Raw genomic sequence first — 22,974 nt, 5'->3', positions numbered from 1 at the left:
AACGAAATCGGTCCGTTTAAAATGGGTAAAAATCGAGTTGGAAGAGGTCGGTTATATAGAAACATACAAACAAACACACATACATACATCCTTTACATATGAAACTAAATAAAAGCATGTAAAAAGTTAGTTTTGCGTTGGCACCATTTGATTTTTGATTTCGAACGCTTACTTTCCGAAAACTATGAAAATGACACCAATCGAATAATCCGAGCCCAAATTCGGCACTGAACGGAATTGAACAACAGATAACACAAAACATTTGAGTCTACGCACGCACTAAACAAAATAAAAATATTAAAAAAGAAAGTAAGAAAATATTCAAACTTTCAAAGTATCAAGTTCATTTTGTCATAATTTCCGCAGCTATCCGTGCGTATGTGTGTATTGTCGAGAGTCGTGTCAATGTAGTGATGCGATTCGATACCTGTCAATTATGAGAACGCGTCCTTAATTATTTTTACCGAAAAAATCACTATTTTTCAATATTTTCAATTAGGGGTCCAACACCCCATATTATTTTTTTTGTCGATAAAATTAGATGTAGTACTCAGCCTTAAGGGGTTAGAAGTCCCACCCTTATCACATTGTATAAGACACAATAGAAAATACATTGTATCCTGCATGGATCCGCGTTTCGGGACACGACGGATTAAAATACATGTGGGCTATTAGAATAAGGTAATATGTTGGCTTACAATGTTTAGCAGGGACGAGTTCATCTGAAGTTCTAACTGTAATTTCTGACATTCATTTCCTAATTAGAAATCTTGGCAGGTCTTCCTACAATGTACATCATACACTGGAGTCAGAAAAAATAATACATTTACTTTAAAATTATGTATTTTACTTAAACTAACAAATTACACATTTGACTTAGAAGTTACAATCACACAAAAACATTGTGTTTCAAAATATTATTTTGGTAATTTATTACCTGACTTTGTTTAGAAATTGCTATCACTTAAGATGCAACAACTTTTTAAATTGTTTTAACTATCTAGCTTAAAATAAATGCAATTAATAATTTTCATATTCAAAATCATCCATGAATTCAAATATCACACAAGACATTTTTAAATATTTTTTTCATATTGCACTCTAAGTTTATCTTGTTGTTATAAATTATGAATAAATAAATGAATGCAGTATAATGAAATTGATGGGACATTGTTTACTATATCATCATAGCTATACAGGCAAAGTTTAACTTGGCCTGTCTGACATTCTAAAGAAAAATGACAGTACTACAAATATCTATAGTTTTATCCAGAACTTTCAAATATATATGACCTAATTCTCAGGGACTGTATCTCCGATCCATTTCAAATATGGTGGGTTTCCATTCTTGATGGGTAGTGAGATGACTTCGCATACAGAGTATGGATGGTTGGTGCGAACAAACTCTGTCAGTTTGTCCACTTGAGTTGTTCTCGTTTTGATCATCAGCAGCGCCTGGAAGGTAGAGAATGGGTATGTTATAATAGTATTCTCAGAAAGTAACAGAATCACAAATAGTTTGTCTTTGTATTTGAAAAAAGTAATCTGCATTTTTGTTTCATAAGACCCATAAATCAAGTATAAAGAAGAGATACCATAACGCAATAAAATTGTACACTGTGACAAAACAATAATATTATAGTTAAAGCAAAGGGTTAGAAAATGGCACATTAAAATGTGGACAACCACATTTTAATGTGCCATTTTCTAACCCTAACCTAAAATGTCTGTAGTATGGGACTGCATGTTGGAAAATTGAGAGGGTGTGGGTTGTAACATTCCATGCTTCCCGTAAAGTGTCACACATTTTGTTAAAGGGAAATACAGTTACAACACTTCTCTGTTACCTGCACCATTTATTTTACTATGTATTTTACAACAGTTTTATGTTCAAATAAGGTCATATAATAATTTCGATTTATTTTAAGATGATCATAATATTTTTGCTTTAATATTTACATTTACTTTTACTTTACTTTAATGACTTTAAATATTTTTATTTTATTTTATTTATTTAGGGACAATTAACAGCCACAATATACAATCCATGCTAATAAATTGACAATAAGTGTGAGTGATAACAATATGCAATATGCATATTTTTGTCAAAATGTGGATAATACCCACTGCATTATCCACATTTTGACAAAAATATTAGGTAATAAGTGCCACCAAATGAGCATTATTAATTCATTAAATACGATACATAACAACGGTATTAAAACATTAAAAATAAATAATTAATTAATTAATAATATGTATGTAAATAGAACTTAATTCATAAAAAGAATCATATCTATTATTAAGTGTATCATGTTACATTACAGTTTGTGTGAAACAGTTTTAACACAAAACTTTAGGAAATAATAAGTACCTCGCTGTCTTCATTAATTTTTCCTTCCCACTCATATATGGAGGTCACTTGAGGTATAACATTGACACAGGCAGCCAGCTTATTCTTCACTAAGCCATGTCCAATAGTTTTGCCCACATCCACACTTGGTACTGTCACATAAGCCACGGAGTATTTATCTGGAATTATTATAGAAATGATTACTTATATTTTATTTTAGAACCCTTTTTTAATGCAACTTACCGAGTTGATTGTGCTATGACAAATATCAGTAATTATACTTTAAATTATTTATGTTAATGATTAATGAAAGGGGATTGTTATTTATTTATAACATTTTTACAAACAAGTTAAAATTAATGGCAAAGTAAACATAGGACCGGAATCAAATTTACGAATGGTAAAAGGCAGACAGATTTAGACTTTACAACCTAATAACATTTAATATTTTAATACAAGATATAGCGGCAAAATTGTAGAAATGCCTAGAATGTTTCTTGTTATTGTTTATAGCAAGTAAATCGCATCACATTTACTTACCCGCATCTGCGATACCAGAAGACATATTGGATTGAGCAAGTACTAAACAAGGTCTAAGAAACGAAAAATATAGCGTAATCAATGATTTTTTATTAAGGGAAATTAGCATTTTCGTTCCATGCGCTATTTTTATATTTTAGTTGATTGCGGTTTCAGTTATGGAGGCTTGACAGTTGACAGTCTTCAGTCTTGACACTTGACATTGAATGAAGACAGTGACAGTGGCTGTCACAGGGTATGGACAATAGAAAAAAAAAAATTTTTTGTTTTAATTATTGTTGTTCTTTACATATATTTATTATTTCATAATATCATTGTTCAAGACATTTTTATTTGATCACTTAATGATGAGGATGCTAAAAATAATAGTAGTAGCAAATAATAAAAAAGTAGTTTATTGTAAAAAAATACTGGCCATTATGTTTGAGCCCAATATTGTAAAAAATATAGTTATTGTCTTTTGTTTCTTTTTGGCGGGCTTCTTAAACAGAAAAATGTGCGTCTTGATTTTGCAATTTAATTTATATTGGAAAAGAAAAAGGAATTTAGAGTTAAGTAATGTGGAAAATGCCTACTACGTAAGTAGCTATAAATTCCTTTTTGTAACAATCAGACATAATAATAATTCTTACATAAACTTGATTACTTAATTGGTTTTGGTTAACGATTGCTATCCCCTTCTTTATGTATAAGCGGCAGTCATTTGTTTTTCTTGATATTACATAACTATACAGTAGAGTCCGTTTATAATGACATCGAAAGGAATTGACAAACACGTCATAATAAGCGGACGTCATACAAAGCGTTATGTATAAATGAAAATCTTTTTTATGTAAATATGTATGTATTAAGTATTTTAATACAGAAACATAGTATATTTGCATATGTGTAAGACCATATTAAATCAAAATCAAAATTGCACGTAATCAGCAGATTATTATAATAACACATACAAGAGTGTATTTTTTATTGTAAGTAATCTGTAATAATTTGTCTGCTTTTGTTTCTTCATTTTATTGTAAAAACAGACTCTCACACTATTGTGTATAGAAGACATAGCTATGGTCAAATTATCATTTTCAATATTGCTGTGGACAAATCGTGATAATAATTCTGCAGCTTTTAATGCCTCTTCCGCGGTAGGTAATGGGGCTTCCTCGACTTCCTCTTGCAACAATGCGTAACCTTCAACTGTCAATTACTCACTGAGATTCAAAACAAAAACTAGGCACGTGCCGAACGTCGTCGGGAATTAACGAACATTATTGAAGGTAAAGAATCGTGCCGGTCATTATAACCGGACATAATTTATTAAAAATGGGTCATATAAAGCGGCATGTCACTGTAAGGGAAGTCATTATATCCGACTTTTTTATAAAGAATTTTATATGAAAACCAAACTTCGTCATGCAATTACGTAATAATAACCGGTTGGTCAATATAGGCGGAGTCATAATAAACGGATTCTTCTGTAATAGTTTTTCGTGGATAATAAGTTAATAACATAACTCACCCAAATTTATTATAATAGCATCTGTACACTGTTCTTACCTAATTATTTTATTTCCAGCAGTGGAACATGAAAATTTAACAAGAAAATATTTTCTATGCTGACGTCGTCTCGAAGTTTGCAACTTTTTCCCTCAATACCTACATATGGTGCGTAACTGCAGCATTAGTGACTGAAATTCAAGCAGGTAAGTGAATTCTTAAGTACTTAACTTTCTATTATCAATTTAGTACGAGGTGTCTACAACCTTCATATAGGTATGTAGTTTGTTGACTTATTAGAATTGTCCAGTTTACCTATATTTGGTTGTTTGGTACGTAGGTGGGTTGAACTAGGTATGAACATAATATTATCACATATTTTAATTTCTGTATGTGTATGTGTGTGCGTGTAATGGGTAGGCAGATGTGTGATTTTCAGACTTAGAGGTACCTAAGTGTGGCGTGGCACAATGTAACACTAATAGTTATTAGGTAGCTATACTTAATAATTATTATGAATAAATATATAATAAATATGAATACATTTAATAGTATTTAGATTTACCCGGGAATCAAAACAGAGTTTCGATTTTAAAAATGTTGCCCCATACTAAGATTTCGTATTGTGTCGTGGGGTGAGTGCGAACTTGTAGGTCGAACCCGCTGCACGTTGCGCGGCAGCCGGTTGCCCAGGCACCGCGCCAACCGTGTGGTCACTTCATTGACAGTCGCGGTCGTTGCACATTTAGGCCATTAGGTTCGCCCACTATTAGGTACATGGGGCTCACACATAATGACATAATACATAAATATATACGTACATACCAAATTGGTGAAAAGTGGGTGTTAGGTTAAGTAGGTTACCTAATTTACTTATCTGCATATCTTTACACAAGTTAGTACGTCTGATGTCATACCTGCTTAATTTATGTAAACTTAATAAGACTGCCTACATCAAATTAATGCAGTTTTTAGGTATTTGTTTATCCTATAGATACTAAAAGCCGATATAACCGCATTCGTAAGTTCTTACATAATACATGACCGATGCTGTAGCGCTATGCACGTATTTAATCATCTATACTAATATTATAATCTATACTAATACTAATATTATAAAGCTGAAGAGTTTGCTTGTTTGTTTGAACGCGCTAATCTCCGGAACTACTGGTCCGATTTGAATAATTCTTTTTGTGTTGAATAGTGCATTTATCGAGGAAGGCTATAAAGCTACGATCAATAGGAACAAAGCGGGTGAAACCGCGCGGAAGTAGTTGTTAATAAACATAGGTGATCATGTCGTTGTGGCTCGGAGGTTTCAAGCCCGCTTCTTATGCATGCGAGTACTGGTTCGAAACCTACCAACGGCAAGTACCAATGTGGCTTTTTCCAAATTACATCTTTTTTATGGAACACTCTCATGCTCAAACCTTCTCCGTGTGAGAAGAGACCTTTGGTCAGCAGTGGCCACTTGTAGGCTGATGATGTGATCATGTGATTATAATTAAATCAACGTATATACCTAAATCTATGTATTATACAACTTGAATCGTGCTGTAGGTAAGTACATCATACATCATAATAGGTAAGGTATCAATAGATGATAATAACGATCTTAATTACCTACAATGTGACGTTTTACCTGTAATTATTTCATCTGTAGTGTGTAGGTAAGTAATAAAATTAAGTAGGTATGTTTAACTGTCAGTGTTAAGCCGAGGTAAATAAATGTGAAGGTCACATCCACTTTATGTTTACGTTCAAGTAACATTAAAACCAGTTTATATTGGTATTCGTTTATTATTTTTTAATCTAGACAATGTTTATTCTTAGAAATGACTATTTTGTAGGTAGGTATGTATATTTTATAAATATACTTGTCCACTGAATGCTAACATAGGTAGGTAAGTTGCTCTATGTGTAAAAACAAACAACAGTCCATATTTTTTTTACATAACAAAATAGATTATAATATAATTCCAGAAATGATGAAAATATTATATAATACGTATAAAAACAATATAATCAATTCATATAATTTGATAATTATCGACAGAACTAAAGTCCTTAAATTACCGTGTAACCATTACTGGTTTTATAAAATATTTTCCTATGTAAGGAGTCATTACTAATGACTAATTAATAGCCTCTTAGCTAAAATTTAGTCTCAGAATACCGAATGCTTTATTATTTTTTAAATCAAATATTTTGAGACTGTGATTACAATAAAAAGAAAACCAGGATTAAAAGTCCTAAAGTTTACTCACAATAATTTACATGTGTAGTCATGTAGTCAAATGAAGAATAAATTGTCATAGCATAGGTTATGTGGGTGACAACAGGTCCTACGCCAAATATGAAATCAAAGATTATACCACATGAAATAACATCAGTCCCGGTTTATAAACGCGTAAGTTTCCTTAGATGTAGCAAGAATAAAACATAAATATGTCATGTTTTATAAATGTTAACTATTTATAAATAATATGATTTTTTGACATCACAACTAAAACTAACACATTGAACAGTAAAACTAGAACAACCATAGTTTTAATTAAAATTTAAAATAATGCACAAAATAGGTAAGGCTTTGTTTACCATAGTTCATAATCGACTAGGGATTGTAATATAATAATTACTGGTTTGTCATAATTTGATACACTTACACTTAGATGGTAGTGAAAGTACACTACTTTCACTACCATCTAAGCTTAACAGTACCTTAACAGGTACGCTATTTATTTTAATTCGAATATTTTTCCGAATGTGTTAGGATGATAAAATATCTATCTACTAAGCTCATCAATTGTCATTATCAGTTAATATAAATTACACGTGTCGCACACAACTTTTTATTATTTATTAATTTAATTTTACATTAATACGACATGCGCAACGCATGAACAACAACTGGGCACTTTTAGTGCCTTCTCCAAAGTCGTACCATTGCCGAGTAGCACTTGCATTTTGCGGTACACGAACTTTTGTTTACAACTGGTCTCATATCCACGTTGGCTGAATATTACATTAGAACACGATTTAGAGCTGGTACTGAAACAAAAGAAAGTAGATTAAAAAATATGATTAAATACTTGTTTTTTCAAGTTTTGTTAAGTAAGTACCTACTTTTCATATTTTGAAATCCCTGTAATGCAATTAACTGATATTGTTATGCAGTATGTAGTGTATATGCAAAGTGTATTATGTATATGCAAGAAAAATCTGGGTAGGTACTGTTTGGTAACAGAAAAATAGAAAGATAATTTATTAAGCGTAGGTAAACGATGATACTTACTCGCAAATCTCAACTTTGAAACCTTGTACAGGGTTTTCCACTTGATTTAGCACAACGTGCCATTCTCCATTGGCATCAATTGCAGCTTTGGGATACACCAACTGTAAAATATGACGATCAACGATTAAAAACAATTACATGCGTAACGCATAGACGACACGTTAAGCTTGAGACGACTTGAATGTAATTTTTTTAAAGCTTATATCTTATATCTTCTATGCTTATATCTTCTAGATATAAGAAATACTTTAAAAACTTTCGTAAGAAAAATATTCTTGATTGATTCTGTACATTTTATAGAATTGGATAACAGATATACATATGTAAATTTGTAAAATGTTTAAAAAACCAAGTTATTTAATACCCATACAGGTCAGGTAAGAAAATAAAGATTGAAATAGCACAGAGACTGTAAGACAATAAATATTTATTGGTTGGTCAGTGTGTTAATCGGTGGTTATGGAAGATATAGCTTCATTAAAAGCCTATTTAGTTTTTATTTAGTCGAGTGCACGGTTGGCGCTGTGACTGAGCAACCAGCTGCCACGTAACGTATAGTGAGTTCGATCCCCGCACGGAGCAATTCTTTGTGTAATCCAAAAATTGTTGTTTCTTGTCTGGGTGTCAAGTGTATGTGGACTTATATGTTTGTAAATGCACCCACGATGTTTTATTAAAAGTTTATCGATAGCTAGATATCGTCTCTGTACCTAATCAATCTTAATCATAGTTATATTAAAAATTTACCCACTAAACCCAATACTCGTAGCTTGGCTGACCAGACTGTACATGTACCGAACGACCAGATGATAGAAAGACAAAAGTCGACCTTAATAGTGACATCGGTTTTTTTGAACACAGGTAAACTGAATTTATTGGTACATACATCTAAAAACTTACTTTTTCTTCAAATTTGCAAAGTTCGATAGTTTCTTCATGAGATCCAACCCTTTGTGCGATGTCAGGTAATGTCGGAATGTCCAGTTTATCTTGTTGTAATGCACCTATACGGGTCAGCTGTAAAATAACAAAAGCATTATTTAATTAGGAGTTATTAGGGATATAAGGCTCACTATCAGAATCAGAATCAGCTTACTTTATACGCACACATCAAATAAAAATAGGCGAAAATAAATTTTCCATTTAGGAAATATTAATGAGTACTTTGGTAGTCATCACGTAAGCAAGTGCAAGTGTTCATTCTCGTGGTTCGATACCTGGGTCGGGCAAAGTATTACCAGGCTTTTTTCGGATTTTCGATTTTTTTCCAGTAGTAGCATGATGTCTGGAATTATGCCCAGTATATGCCATAGGGGATTTATATATATTAGAACATGGGATTTATAACACAAATGGTGAAAAGTGGGTGTACATTGTACAGTGGCATTACGTGCCGTAATGTACACCTCCGCCTATCCCTTCATAGATATAAGGTGTGACGTTACTACCTACTTATACATATAGCTTTCTTTACTAACTAGATACAGAGCTATAACTCGAAATAAACAACATTACGACCAAGAAATCGTAAGTAAAAACTAATAACTATTGCCAGATAGAGTAGGAAGGAACCCTCTTTTAGTTGTTTAAGTATGGTATTATTGTTGATTTTAAAACCATAAAAATATACCTGTGATATAGCCTTGTCTGCTAGGTCTTGTGGATAGTTGGGAACATCTTCACAAATACCAATTTTTCTGCAATGTTCTGGTATTTCTAGCTTGAAGTCTTCAGATGTAGGACCGGGAAATACAATTTTAAAGTTGTCATTATTTTGACCTGAAAACATGAATTCGTAAACATTATTAGGTATCTATAAAAGACCTACGTTTCACTTCTGTTCTTCAGTATCTACAAACGTTTTTTGCTTTAGATAACATAAGATTTTGAATATTATCTGACTGAGAATAGTCGTGGTAAGTCTTGTTTACTAGGAGTAGACGAGCAACAAACATAGACAAACTATGTCAAGAAAAAGTGTACGGAATGATTATCTCAATGTAATCAAAGCAAAGAAAAAAAAACCAATTATACATCCGTGTTACAATAGTAGTTTTTATGAAGCACAAGTACAATTATTTAACCTTAAAACCAGAGACAATGTAGTCATAAGGCAATTTGCCAGCATAATATCGTTTTTGTATATTCAAATTGATGACTGTAGTTTTTTGGTTGTCTAAGTTATATATAGGTAAGGTACTTAGTTCCCGGATTAAGCATACACGCGTGTAAAACATTTATTACAATTTTACACAGAATAGGTACCTACCTAGAGACATAATTTCATTATTTCATTTGCCCGAAAACTTTGCAATTATGACTAAATGTGGTTTTGTATTTCATTTGTGTATAGTTAAGGACCTACCTACATGTTATATATTTAAATGGATTACACTCCAACACAAATGTGCCCCAGACAAGTAACACACAAGGAAAATTGCTACCAAATAATAAGTCATCTGAATAACAATATTTTCATTACTTTGTCCCACATTAACATGTAACTTCGAGAATATTGTCTTTATTTTAAGTTATAAAATTTAATCTAACTAAGTGTGGGAGAGTCATGTCATGTGTTGATACGAATGGGCCGGCTTGACTGGCCTCCTCACTAACTTTTCGTCTGCTCATTTGAGGCCAATCCCATAGAAATTGTCACACTTAAAAAAGGCGAATGTGGAGCTACTTATGAATATACAAAATGTATAAAATAAAAAAAATACCATGAGTTTATCATTTAAACTGTAAAATTCTACGAAACTAACTTCGTAGAATTTTGCGAAAAGTAAAGTGACAAAAACTAAAATACATAACTATTCACTATTATATAGATTAGCTATGGCACATCCAGATACTGTTACCTGTACATTGGCACTGCAGTTTCATAGCTAGGTTAAATTGGTTTTGTCATGTTAGAAGAAAAATCGTGTTTCAATTAAATTTACGCCATCGAATCATTGTAACACCTGTCGATAAGCCCGTAGTTGGACTTTACCGTGCGTATATAAAAGGAGGAAAGGAATTACCTACTGGCATTGACGCGAGTGCTAAAATAATAATCTTGGTACATACGTACACCTATTGCAAGCGATGTAAATGGCCGACCTTGTATGATGCAGTTAGATTGAAATTATGTCTACTGAAAGGTTAACTTCGGTTCTATGAAAAGTTACACCTACAGGTTCTGTACTTAGGTACCTTCCCCATATCTCGTGTACATCAATAATAGTTTACCTCGTTTACTTGTACTCGTATATGGCTTCCAAGTCAATATTTTAGACTCACTTTCTGATCGTCGTGTCAGCGTTGTATCTGCTATTTTAACTTGAGCAAAACTTTTTGGTGCATTGGAATCGATTGGTGGGTGGTTTGCAGGAGACATCGCAGCTATTCGTGAACTCAGTCCCAGAGAGGCATGGTTATCTGGAATCCCTAGAGGCTCCTGGTTGGTATAGTCGTATTGATGGCGCGTGTCGCTGTCTGAGTTCGTGTGCTTGCATTTGAATGCAGAAGTGGTCATCTGAAATTCCAGAAAAATAATTGCTTTGATTTTATTGTAACTTTCGTGAGACATACTAAATTAATTACATATTATGTTATAGGCTTACTCACGTATTGTTTTGACGAGGAACTCGACTAGTTTCAAGCCATGCTAGAGGCTCATATTCATGAGCAGCATTCCGCGACACACGACGCGGCGATTGTCGCGCTGCTACTCGAGTTCCTCGTCAAAACAATACGTGAGTAAGCCGATAACATAATAATTAATAATTGCTTTAAAAAAAATTAAAACATTTTTCAAACATAAGAGATGTAAAAATTATAAACACATTCTAATTAAACAGCCTACATTTTTAAAAGATATTTATAAAGTACCACCTACCTACATCTACTTTTAGGCCTTAATGATTCGTTAAATCTTTCTTGTATGCTAATTTACAAGTTTATTTGTGCTCATTTTTTGTTTGCAATGTGCAACGCAGATCGAATTCGAAGAATTTACCGAAGGTTGATTTCGATAGTGGCTAATTATACATAGTGATAAATGAAAGCAGGTAAATGAGGAGAAAAATATTACTTGATATACATTGCTTGATAATTAAATATTATTTATATTCATCAATTAATATAATGAACGAATAAACCGGTATAAACAAATCAGTTGGTAGTAGATAAACAAAGGTCATGACAAAGGACAAAGGCAACCTACTAAATCTAGGTCTGAATTACTCAAATTCAAGTTTTCGGGAAAAAAGCATCGTAAGAATTTTATAACCTAAAGAAAAGATTGAATTTTAGTGCAGACTATATTAAGCTTATTTAAGTATTTTTTTTTATTAACGGTGTACAATAATGCATGTAACAATTAAGTTGAATCTAAATTAATTACAGCTGCTTGTTTCATGTCAATCATTGTTTCATGAACTCTGTTATTTAATTATAAACTATCTACACATACTTATTTAAATGTTATCAGAAAGAATACTTTATTTACTTCACATTATATATTGTGTTATGGTGTTAAACAATAACAATCAAACGAAATATATAATGTTTTAACAAATTATTAATAGAAAAGTGTATTTATACTCACAGTAACTTTTTAATATTACGTATGTAGATTGGGTCTAGCAAACGGTTTCTACCCACGCCTACTTTATTTGCCAAATCTTAGCCTTGAGTCGATGCTGGTTGTGTGTACATAATTCTTTATTTACTTTTTTACATCCACACATAGTCATTTCATCTACAAATTATCATAATGTTTCCTAGAATTATTTCCGGTCTTTATTTTGCTAGCTACAACCTCTATTATTTGACAAAACACTATCAATTGATTTATCAGCTTGTGGCCTCGGTTGGGCTGCTGTAAATGTACTTGTAAACAGCACATACCTACAATATTGTAATATTATAGTGTTGATTTCATTTGATTTTATATATTTTTATCGTTACGGTCATTGGACTCATATAGATAGATGTGTTAAGGAACGTATGGCTTTGGGTGTATTGTATGATGAGATTCATTAAAAATAAGGAATACTTTAAAAGATTTTCACGTTGAAACTATAGATTATGGACTTGGTGGTTAGGTTAATCACGCAAGATGAAGTCTGATTAATGCTACGTTGCTGCATTGGGTGCACATAATGACGGGTCATCTCTTGTTATTTGTGTCGCTAAGACATGGGTAACCCATCTAATTATAATTTTAGAAACTGATTGTATAGCAGCCAAATAACATTAAGTGTACGGTTTTTCTACACAGGTTGGTTTTTCCAATTCATATTTAATGTATTTTCAAAACACCATGAAAAAAATAATAGGCAGTGCTTAGTTAACATAATAGGTGTCTACATTTGCGTGCTAACACGTGTCCTACTATTTTCAAGTTCATTATTCTGGTATGACGTAAAAATATCATCAAATACAGACAGGTAGATAAGTAGGTATTGATTGAGTGGTTGTTTTAAAAGCAATAATCGTCTGCTTGTATACGACTGGCAGATAGTGCGTTTCCTAAGATGCTATTCCTTGACTTTCCGGTTAATTTGTATTCCTTTTTATTTTGAGATATTTTTTTATTTATATGTATAGATTCTTGTATTTGGAGTTTTAATAATGAAGTCTGATTAAAGTTATGTGAAAGTGCTAAGAAAACAATACAGTAATACGCGTGTAGGCAATAAAGACTAACACAACACTGATCATGTATGCAAACGACGTATATATATGTATGTGTATAATATATAAAACACTTATGCTGGTAAGGCAACTGTTTTTATTGTACCAAAATATTAATAAAAGTCTACATTATATTTTATGGTTATTATACGTAATATCTAATAGTGTGGCAATACTATAGAAAACATAGAATGTTTTAATTCGAACAAATATTTGGCAATGTAAGTATTTTAACTAAGTATACATAATTCGGATTCAATGTTTATTTGATTCATGATTGTTTGACTTGTTGTTTATCGAAAGATGTTTTTGAAAGACTATGATCACCTTGCCTCATTACCTCGTCCTTATGTTAGTGTTCTGTGCTTATATAGCTACTAAGCATGCCAAAACATACATTCACACCATACTAAAGGCTTACTATCTAATTGAAAAACATAGGTTCTGAACACTGAATGCCGGCTGGACTATAAATATTTACAATGACTAATTAAACAAAATTGGCAATTCATTGACTTCCGAGTAAGTACTTGGTAACGGAGAAGGTGACAGCTCATTCATTACGTTGCACTAAGTGCTATTTATAAGTAACTAACATGTTTTGTTGCTTTTGGGTTTTTCATAACTTAGGTACCTAAGTACTAGTACCGCGTTTTAATTAACGAATTGAGCCTATTTTGTGGTTATTTTGTGTTCTAAAATTGACCTCTAAAATATTACTATTCTATTCGCTTTAACATTAATTGAAACATCGAGTATACTTTCGTAATCGACGCAGCATAATGGTTATGCAATTATAACATAAATTTGAATTACTTAAGAAATTAATGTTATGTTCCATCCAATGTCTTTCAAAATAATAATGGTGCGTTCAGGGTCCATATTAGATAAATACGCTGCTGCGAGCAACTCGCGATTTGTTCCCGACTATCGTGCGGATTTGTGTGCAAATTCAAAAACCGTTTATTGAGTATAAAAACGACCTAAATAAAGTTGACGATACTTTCAAAATTTTCCGCCGTCTAAGCTAGTTTGACAAAGTCTTAAAGAGCTAAGAAATTAAAGTCCCTGGCTTTCGCATTAATGTCCTGTCATTTTATGTTGGGTCACTGAATAACAAAATGTTTTCACCATGACTAAGTATCACAGCTTCACAGTTTATGTTCAAGTATGAATGCCAGTTTATACGTATAGTAGAACCTGTGCCTCTTTTCCTGTAGACAATTAGTGGAATAAATATTTGGGTTTCCAGTATCTTGAAAAACCTCATTGAATGTTAATGAGACGTAAGAAATATCGCATAAGAGAGTAAACACTGGTATAAATTGGCATTACCTATTTTTGCTTTAAGTTTTTTCTGACATTACGCTGGCTTGTTGTAGTGGGTACCAAGTCTGTTCTTAGAATTGAATACACAGAAATACTTAGTTCAATTTGTCATCTTAAAAGTCGTGAGTTGGTTGGTAAAAGATGTGCGTTTATCTTATTTCATTTGCATATTTACAATAAAATTACATTAATTAGGTACTAACCAAATAACTACATAGAAATGTTTTATTGTGAGCTGACCAAATATAAGATAATAATAATTATATAATATGTATCTACAGTTTTTTAATGATGTCGACTTGAATTTCGTATTAGCCGCCATAAAAGTATAATTATTTATAGGCATTGCTAAAAAAAATCTATCACATAGGTACATAGCATATCATTGTAAATATTCTACCAAACAACATTATGCAAAATGATTTCTATGCCAAATGTATGAATGAAATGAATGTATGCCTAATTAAATTCAGACTATCAATATTCTGCGGAATAACAGGGACCCTTTCTATCTTGTACCTACATACTTTTGAACAGTACCTACTATATTATTCAGTAAATTTTGTAAAGAACTAGCAATGGGGATAAATGAAAACCACACTTGACTTGACGTCATTAGGATTTTACTAAATGAATAATATGTATATTAACGCAATAATAATGAATACGTAACTAATGTAATATATTGACTATGTAGGTACTCAACAACTTTAAGTAAGTATAGACATACATTTCACTTCATAATTACCAATACCTTTATATTTATGAATGTCCTAGTATACCATTTTACTATTACCACTATTGCCTATAGGAAATAAGTGAATAATCTGTAGAACTGGGCTTACCTACCTATATGTATCAATTTTATAGTCAATCCAATAAAAAAAATAAACTGTTACACGATATTCTGAAGTACATTTTAGTTTTTCAAACAAAAATTTATTTTCCTCCAATAATTTTAAACATAATAATTTCACTCTCGTTAACTGATTTTATTTGATATGTTTAAGTTTTAGTATTCTATAATGTGTGTGGTTTTCGACGCAAAACGCAACCAAGTAGCGTTTTGTACAGAAATAGCGTCCTTTTCTACCAGAGATGTGTTGTGTAACTATGCTACGAAGATGTGATAGCTAAGTTGTGAATTTATGTGACCGTTTGTATCGATAGTAGGGAAGCCATCCATAGCACGCACCTATAGCACGCATCCATAGCACGTATCTTTCCATATGCTCAGCTATGTGTGCCATAGTAGAAAAGCACCCTCAGTACCTTTTTACGAAAACCTGTAGTAAACTACTGCTCGAAATAAATATGGGAATTAACTGCATGGAAACTGTTATATTACGAATCAAACGCCGAGTGTTAATTGTGGATTAGTAACATAGTCCTGATGACGTGATCATTTTATGGTAAGTATCAAACACGCGTGTACATGTAGGTAGGTTGGTAGGTACCGACAAAGTATTACATAAATGGTATAGGTGTTTGTGATAGAAAAAATAAATGGGAAACCCAAATTAGGCATAAAGCCTTTAATTGGCAAAAATGGTTTGAATTTTATGTGTCTATTTATATAAATACATTTCTATATTATAGGTACTCATTAGCTTATTTATCATAATAATAAGCATGAACTGATGGGGGAAAAATATTTAAAATAAGTAAATTGCATATTTAGCCCGCACTGAATGGAAGATTAAGGATATATCGCAATAAAATACATGTCCGTCTATCTACATAACATAAAAATAAATTGCTAAAGGCGTTGCTAAGCTAAGCTAAATGTGTTTACCAGGGCTCCGGATTGAAAAGTAGGAGTTGGAACGGGGTGGTTTTTAGTCAGTCAGAGACTGACACTCCCTCTCGCCTCGTCCAAGGCCGGAGAAGTCTTTGAATTATTTTTTGCCCTGAAAAAGCTAAGCTAAATCTCGAGAACAGCTGAACCGAAGTCTCTATTTTTTACGTTTGTTATTGGTAGGTGAAGGCTCTTTAAGACAAAAATTAACAAATATAGGTAGAAAATTTTCCGAGGCGAAACAAAGATCGGCGGTCCGCTAGTTGTTTGTACAAATAAAGGTCTTTCTTCATATGCTGGCGCATAGAGCCACCGGTATCAGTTAATACCAAGTTTATATTTTTTGTACATACACTTGTATGCCGTGTTAATCATGTCTAGGTATGTTTAAGTATAAGGATAATAGTAAATATTGACTTATTAAGTTTTAATAACGTTTGGCACAACCATAGATTTTTATGGCATTCTCACTCGTACACTAAATTATAGAATAGACCGGTATATTATTGTTTTCCAAAATTACTTACTGATTTAATATTTAAAAAATTGCTACAGTATACTTTATTTTTAACACGAGACATAATTTAAATATTATATCGTATCAAGCGTATCTCCTTGCATTACTTAATTTAAAAAATGTTTATCTTTTGGTACCTACGTAGGGGTACTCAAATTGCCCTTTACCAAATACCAAAGGCAGTCACTTTATTCTTACAGTTGATTGACTCTCGTAGTTTACGTAGGAAGTTAACCTCGGGATTTATATTTACGTAATTATGTACATAGATAAAACGAGTTTTAACTTCCTTTATGCTTCCATCTAAATGAGCATTGATGAAACACGTCTATTGTGTATCATAATGGTGTTGGATTTATATTAATTGCGATTACGTTTGTTTATTATCTACTTTTGCCTAGTTACTTATTAATTATTCAAATAGTAATGCGGCTGGCCCTATCTGTCCCTTGATTAACCATAATTGGTTGGAGGGATACCTAGATAGCACGTAGTTCACGCAGTTTTAAACGTTTGGATCGGACATTATATTTGTAAACATTTTTCTAGTTATGTATAAACAATGTGAAGTTTGGCACTTATAACGTGGTTTATGGTACTTCATAATTCGGTTATTGCAAGATTTTTACAGCTAATCACGTAGATACTCCTCTTCAGAAAGTGAAAAAGAAAGAATATTTTCCAAAATTAATAATGTTTTTTTGGTATTTTTTGATATTTCCAGGTCAAGGTCTGTATGAAAAATAAAATTAAAATATTGTACTAGTTACAACATTTGAGGGATAGTAGTTACCTATTTGTGTAAATCTGAAACGAAATGCTAATTAATAATCTGCAGTTAATGGAGAAATTCATAATTATTTTCTTTAGTTAAATAAAATTGTATAGACATTTTTTGAGCATGTGTGATAAATTAAATATTAAACATGTCAAATGTAATACGATCAAACCCGTTTCTTGATCAACTTATTAATAACATCGATATTTGTATTCACATTTTATTAATAGGTTTTACCAATTATAAGCTGTATAGCGTGAGTATTTTCCACTGAAGTAAGTTTTTGTAGCTATTTTTAATTTTGAATAGCTTTTTACGTTTGTGTAGCCCATATAAAAAAATGGAAATTTTAGAGATAATGCCAATGTAGGAATATCCCATCGTGACAGTAAATAACTTTAAATTTATTAGGCATTAATTTTGTTTTTTTGGGTTTTTTATAATAATTATTGCAGTTGGTAGGTATCCCCCATAACGTTTCTATGAGGATTTTCACCAGTTAAAATATACGGAATAGCAATATAAAAATAAAAGATCTTCCTTTGTGAAATAATGATGTATTTCTTGTAAATAAATTAAAATAATTTGAATTTGAATAGCGTTATATCATGGCGTCCAATTAAGCCTGGTGTATGTAATGCCAATTGAATGATAGAGATATTTTAGCAGTTAAAGTTAACAATGATATCTCGACAAAAATATAGGCAAGCGTTCGACCCCTGAATAAAAATTGAAGAGGGAATCAATAAGGTTTTCTGTTATGAATAAATTTATACTATGTTATACAACAATTTAAAAATAAAAACAAGCCCATTTCACACGTAGATAGATAATCACAATAATATCCGCGCTTGAAGGTATGTGTAATAATTTGTTAGGAAAATACGTCAAGTATTTGCATAACAACTGTTCCTATCATAAATGGTGTCGTGCTTGAAATTCTTCTATTACCTATACACCGTGAAAGGGGTTTGAGTAACTTTGTATGGACTTGTGGCGTCAATTTTTTTTTCAGCGGCCACCAATAATTTTCATGTTACTTTGTTCTGCTGTGTTCATTACACATATATGTTCAATTATTTTTATCCTAAGTTATATCAAAGCTGAGATATTTGAGTTTGAAGAATTTAAAAATGTAGTCTCTATAAATACTTCAATTACCGTCCTGTGTGAAAAAAAAATCTTAGTTATTGTATATTATTAGAAGATTGATATTAGTTATTGGCTATTACTCTCGTCTATCAATGTGACGTTAGTATTGGGCCCTAGGAAATAAAAAAACACAGTATTATACCTTATTGCATTTATTACGTGATTTTTAAAAACACATTTACATATTAACTTTCTTAGTCCATTTCGTTCTCAATGTCATGTCGAATAATGGTATCTAAAAATTGTGCCGGCGGAGTCAGATTATTTTGATATCTGCCCCATCCCATGTACCATATAATGGACATTATATGCGAACAGCAGCCTAAGGTCCGTTTTCCGATTATACATGAGCAATAGTGGCCCAATATTGCATCTAGCCCTTGTGCATCTTGCCCTTCCAGTGTTTCTACCAGAAAGTCGACCCATGAAATGTGTGACCAAAAAAAAAAATAATTTATGTAATATTTTAAATAGATTCATAGGTAGTCATACAGACCTTTGCCAAACAAAGGATTTACTATGCTAACTAGACACATAACGCTCTGTAATGTCTAGGTACGCATTTTTCGGGGGGGTTTGAACCCCCAACCCCCCCCAATGGCTACGCTTATGGTCGTTATAATTATCCACAAGTCCACGAGAGATTAGAAGCGCGCCACACCATCGGCCCATAGATAAAGAGTGCAATAACATTGAATAACTTCTTCGATTTCAATGACCAATATAAAACCAAATATCTCAGTTCCGATATGGTTTAGAGAAATATGACCATAATAGCTTTTGATCGCTGTATTCTGTTCTTTCATAATATTTAAGTTTCATTACTGGCCGCTCAACTTCAAAACGACGCCAACTTTACCCAAACCCCTTTATATCTTTTCTGTACCGAAGTAAAATGGTCTTGTCTCGGTAATATCTACAAGTTTTACAAAGAAATAAAATGTTTTAAATAAAAAATAGCCGATGAATCATTGTAAAAAGAGCAAACTTCAAAAGTGCATATTAACTCCTAGTATAGATACGTATATTATCAAAATATGATGGCTTGTAATTCCTGTAGAGGTACCCCTGGATAGGTAGCACGTGTAATGAACGAGTTACTTCCACCCTAATTAAGGAACCGGGAAAGGGACACTGCTGAATAGCGGGCTGAAGATGATGGGATCTAAATATTGTAAAAATGTACTTTAGTTTTTGTTTAATAATGATGACTTGCTAATTTGCTTATGCAAACCCATGAATAGGTCGGCGTTCAACCACTATCCCGCTAGGTGGTAAACGATGATGCGGTCTGGGACGGAGAACTTCTACACCTGAGTAACCTATTTTAAAATATATATATATAGATCTGTCAAAAGGTGTGATACTTATACATATGCAGTTACCATATTATAAGGTATTTTGATAATTATTTTAGGCTGATACAGTAGGTACATAGCTCATAGTTTTAATATTATTGTCTTGACGATATCTTTCTAGACAGGTTTTAATAGGTATGTTCTTTAGACCGTCATAAAGTTTTCGAATATTTAATTATTATGCTATTCACTGAACGGAACTGATTAAACTTTCTCAATGAAATTTGAATAGAAACGATTGATTTTGAAAAGCCGATAATAACGTCGTTGTGGGTACTTATATGAAAGCATGATAAATCGAACGAATTGTAAAAATAACTATAGCTATAAACCTATCTCACTCATAATTAATTATATGGTCACATAATATAGTTCTTTGTTTATATACAAAAGATAACATATATAAAAAAAAACAGGGATGTAAATAAATCTTAAAAGAAGTCAAAACGAATGCTCGTTAAAGCAATTAATTGCACTCGATAATGGTTCGTGTTCGTCATACATATCACTTGTACGTACAGTAAAAGTGACTACACTTTTACTTTCATGACATTGCCGCTATTAAAAGAATAAGCGATTCAATCAACAGGAATGAATGTGTGAAACTAAAATGAGTGGAAATTCACCAGTTGTTTTAGTTTTTTAAACCTACCTATAATTTTGAACAGTGGCGTATAAAGAGTAATTTAAACACAATAACGTTGACGAAATTTCTTACATTATCTATCATTTTATTAATATTGTCATGAGAAATTCAAATTCACAAGACATGGTGTAAGAAGTGTCTCCGAATCATGTCTAAAAAAATTGCCATTCCAATTGTTTCAGTACTTAAATCAACCACAAATTATTTACTTAGCACAACAGAATGCTACAATAATTAATTAAATAAGTTTTTATGTAATAAAAATACTTACAATGGATATCCCAACGAATAAATACAGGGTCCAGGCCATTGTTAAGCACTTGTGGCAGGTACTCAAAACATATTTTTAATAAATCCGGCCTCAACGGATAGTGGTCACTCAATAATTACATATCGAACGGCGACACTATTTATGTATTGATATGACGTAGGTATGCGGTTTAAGCGAAACACCGATATCGATTTTAATGGCACGTACACCTGTTTTCGCGGACAGATGTCAACTGACGTGAACACTTGAACTGACCGGCCTGGTTCAAGACGTGTTGTCGCGTTCTCACACAACCAGTGTCTTGAGAACTTTCCATTCACTGTACGAATACCCCCTTCAATATATTTTTATACTATACCAGAGGCGAGGAAGACCTCTATATACTGGTGAAACATAAGGACATCCTACTATTCGATTTTAATATTACAGACTACATTTGACCTATTCACTGACTAAGTTCAAAGGTTTGTTTTACTTATATGACCTATATCTATATTATTGCAGAAGTTATTATAGAAACCATCATTTTATATAAGTCTAAATTACGAATTATTTTCGCATTTTATAACATTTTAAGGAATTTTATAATAAGTACGACGCTACTTATATTGGTACGTAGATCATTAGAAATGTGGTACATTGAATTTAAGTCAAGTGATAAAAAGTTGTTTATTTTCGTTTTCTAAATTCTCAACATTGACATGGTAGAGCTTAGTATTAAATCTACGGCACGAAAATAATATTTTATGTACGGTATATCGATTAGTATTTTTGTTTGTTACATTTTAGGCTTTATCTTCTCAACTAAAGTGCTTCAAATTGCAAAGAAGAACATAGGTAATTCACAAATGCAATGTTAGTAAATATCATATAAAAAAATAATACAAAGAAGTTCCGGTTCGTGATCCATATATAATAAATATTGTATTTGTAGCGGTTTTGAAAATATCGATATAATGATGTTATGCACAACCCTAAATATAGAGTTTTCCTTCATTAATAATATTCTTTAATAATATTAAATTCTATTTCTTATCAATTATTGTATAATTAGCTCTATATTTTATAAAATGACCATTTCTAATCAATATAGGCGGAAAATATTAAATACCTTTTAATCCAAATTAGTGTGACTGCCAACCTATTAATTTTAGTGTTATTACAAGTATGATTAGTACAAGTACAAGTTACAAGTTTTTTCATTTACTACATAAATACCGTAAATAAAAAAAAATAGCCTTTGTTTCTGTTTCTTATCAATAATACACTATAAACATTTTTAACACGCCTAGGTACTTTCTACAAAACTAATTTTACTAATTACTTGCTTCTAGTTGTTGCTATGGAACAGTTTGTTTGATGACAAAGGCCTCCAAAACATTTCCACGCGTCCCTATTTCTAGCCAAATGGGTCCATATTGGACCAGCTATTTTCCTGATATCATCTTCCCATCTTTTCGTTTGTCTGCTTCTATTTCTGTTGCTTTCCCATGGATACTATTCTGTCAATAGCTTAGTCCAATTATCTGGACTGCTTAAGCAAAATAAACAGACAGCTTAAATGGTTGGCCAGTTATGACCAGTCTAATAGGCTGTCTGTAAGTCGTGTGTACATTTTTAAATTTTGTTTTCTTTTAAATTTCTTGCAATTTTACTCTACCTATATATCTTCTTTTTATACCTGATATATTCCTTTCAAATTGAATGTTGACAGACTTTTATTTTATGTTGTTTTAGTTCTATTAATGCCCATGTATGTAA

The 22,974-nt window shown here is 31.9% G+C and overlaps 2 protein-coding genes across 3 annotated transcripts; both read right to left on the bottom strand.

Annotated features, from left to right (window-relative positions):
- Positions 1 to 825: 825 nt before the first annotated feature.
- Positions 826 to 3,072, bottom strand: LOC118268249 (protein CutA homolog). Its single transcript, XM_035582660.2, has 3 exons — positions 2,894 to 3,072; positions 2,375 to 2,532; positions 826 to 1,455 (listed from the first exon to the last, which is right to left on the bottom strand). The coding sequence occupies exons 1-3, from the start codon at positions 3,000 to 3,002 to the stop codon at positions 1,294 to 1,296; spliced, it is 429 nt and encodes a 142-aa protein (XP_035438553.1). The 5' UTR covers positions 3,003 to 3,072; the 3' UTR covers positions 826 to 1,293.
- Positions 3,073 to 6,164: 3,092 nt separating this feature from the next.
- On the bottom strand, positions 6,165 to 21,458 carry LOC118268329 (protein spaetzle). 2 transcript variants are annotated; one of them, XM_035582774.2, is made up of 6 exons: positions 21,214 to 21,458; positions 10,914 to 11,199; positions 9,310 to 9,458; positions 8,580 to 8,696; positions 7,680 to 7,780; positions 6,165 to 7,435 (listed from the first exon to the last, which is right to left on the bottom strand). In XM_035582774.2, exons 1-6 carry the CDS (start codon positions 21,250 to 21,252, stop codon positions 7,258 to 7,260), a joined length of 870 nt encoding a protein of 289 aa, XP_035438667.1. In that variant the 5' UTR covers positions 21,253 to 21,458; the 3' UTR covers positions 6,165 to 7,257. The 2 variants fall into 2 exon arrangements, with proteins under 2 accessions (XP_035438667.1, XP_035438668.1); XM_035582775.2 differs by having other exon boundaries at positions 10,965 to 11,199; positions 21,214 to 21,455.
- Between the last annotated feature and the right edge of the window lie 1,516 nt (positions 21,459 to 22,974).

Source organism: Spodoptera frugiperda, chromosome 29 (assembly GCF_023101765.2).
Source record: "Spodoptera frugiperda isolate SF20-4 chromosome 29, AGI-APGP_CSIRO_Sfru_2.0, whole genome shotgun sequence".
In the NCBI taxonomy this organism is placed as follows: domain Eukaryota; kingdom Metazoa; phylum Arthropoda; class Insecta; order Lepidoptera; family Noctuidae; genus Spodoptera; species Spodoptera frugiperda.
This window is presented reverse-complemented; position numbering and strand designations above follow the sequence as displayed.

Coding starts and splice junctions, on each gene's coding strand:
- LOC118268249 (XM_035582660.2), bottom strand. CDS start 3,002: ATGCTAATTTCCCTTAATAAAAAATCATTGATTACGCTATATTTTTCG. Junction 2,533..2,893: donor TTCTGGTATCGCAGATGCGG/GTAAGTAAATGT, acceptor TAATAATTCCAG/ATAAATACTCCGTGGCTTAT. Junction 1,456..2,374: donor AAATTAATGAAGACAGCGAG/GTACTTATTATT, acceptor TCTACCTTCCAG/GCGCTGCTGATGATCAAAAC.
- LOC118268329 (XM_035582774.2), bottom strand. CDS start 21,252: ATGGCCTGGACCCTGTATTTATTCGTTGGGATATCCATT. Junction 9,459..10,913: donor TACGAGTACAAGTAAACGAG/GTAAACTATTAT, acceptor TCATGTTTTCAG/GTCAAAATAATGACAACTTT. Junction 7,436..7,679: donor TTCAAAGTTGAGATTTGCGA/GTAAGTATCATC, acceptor CTTTTGTTTCAG/TACCAGCTCTAAATCGTGTT.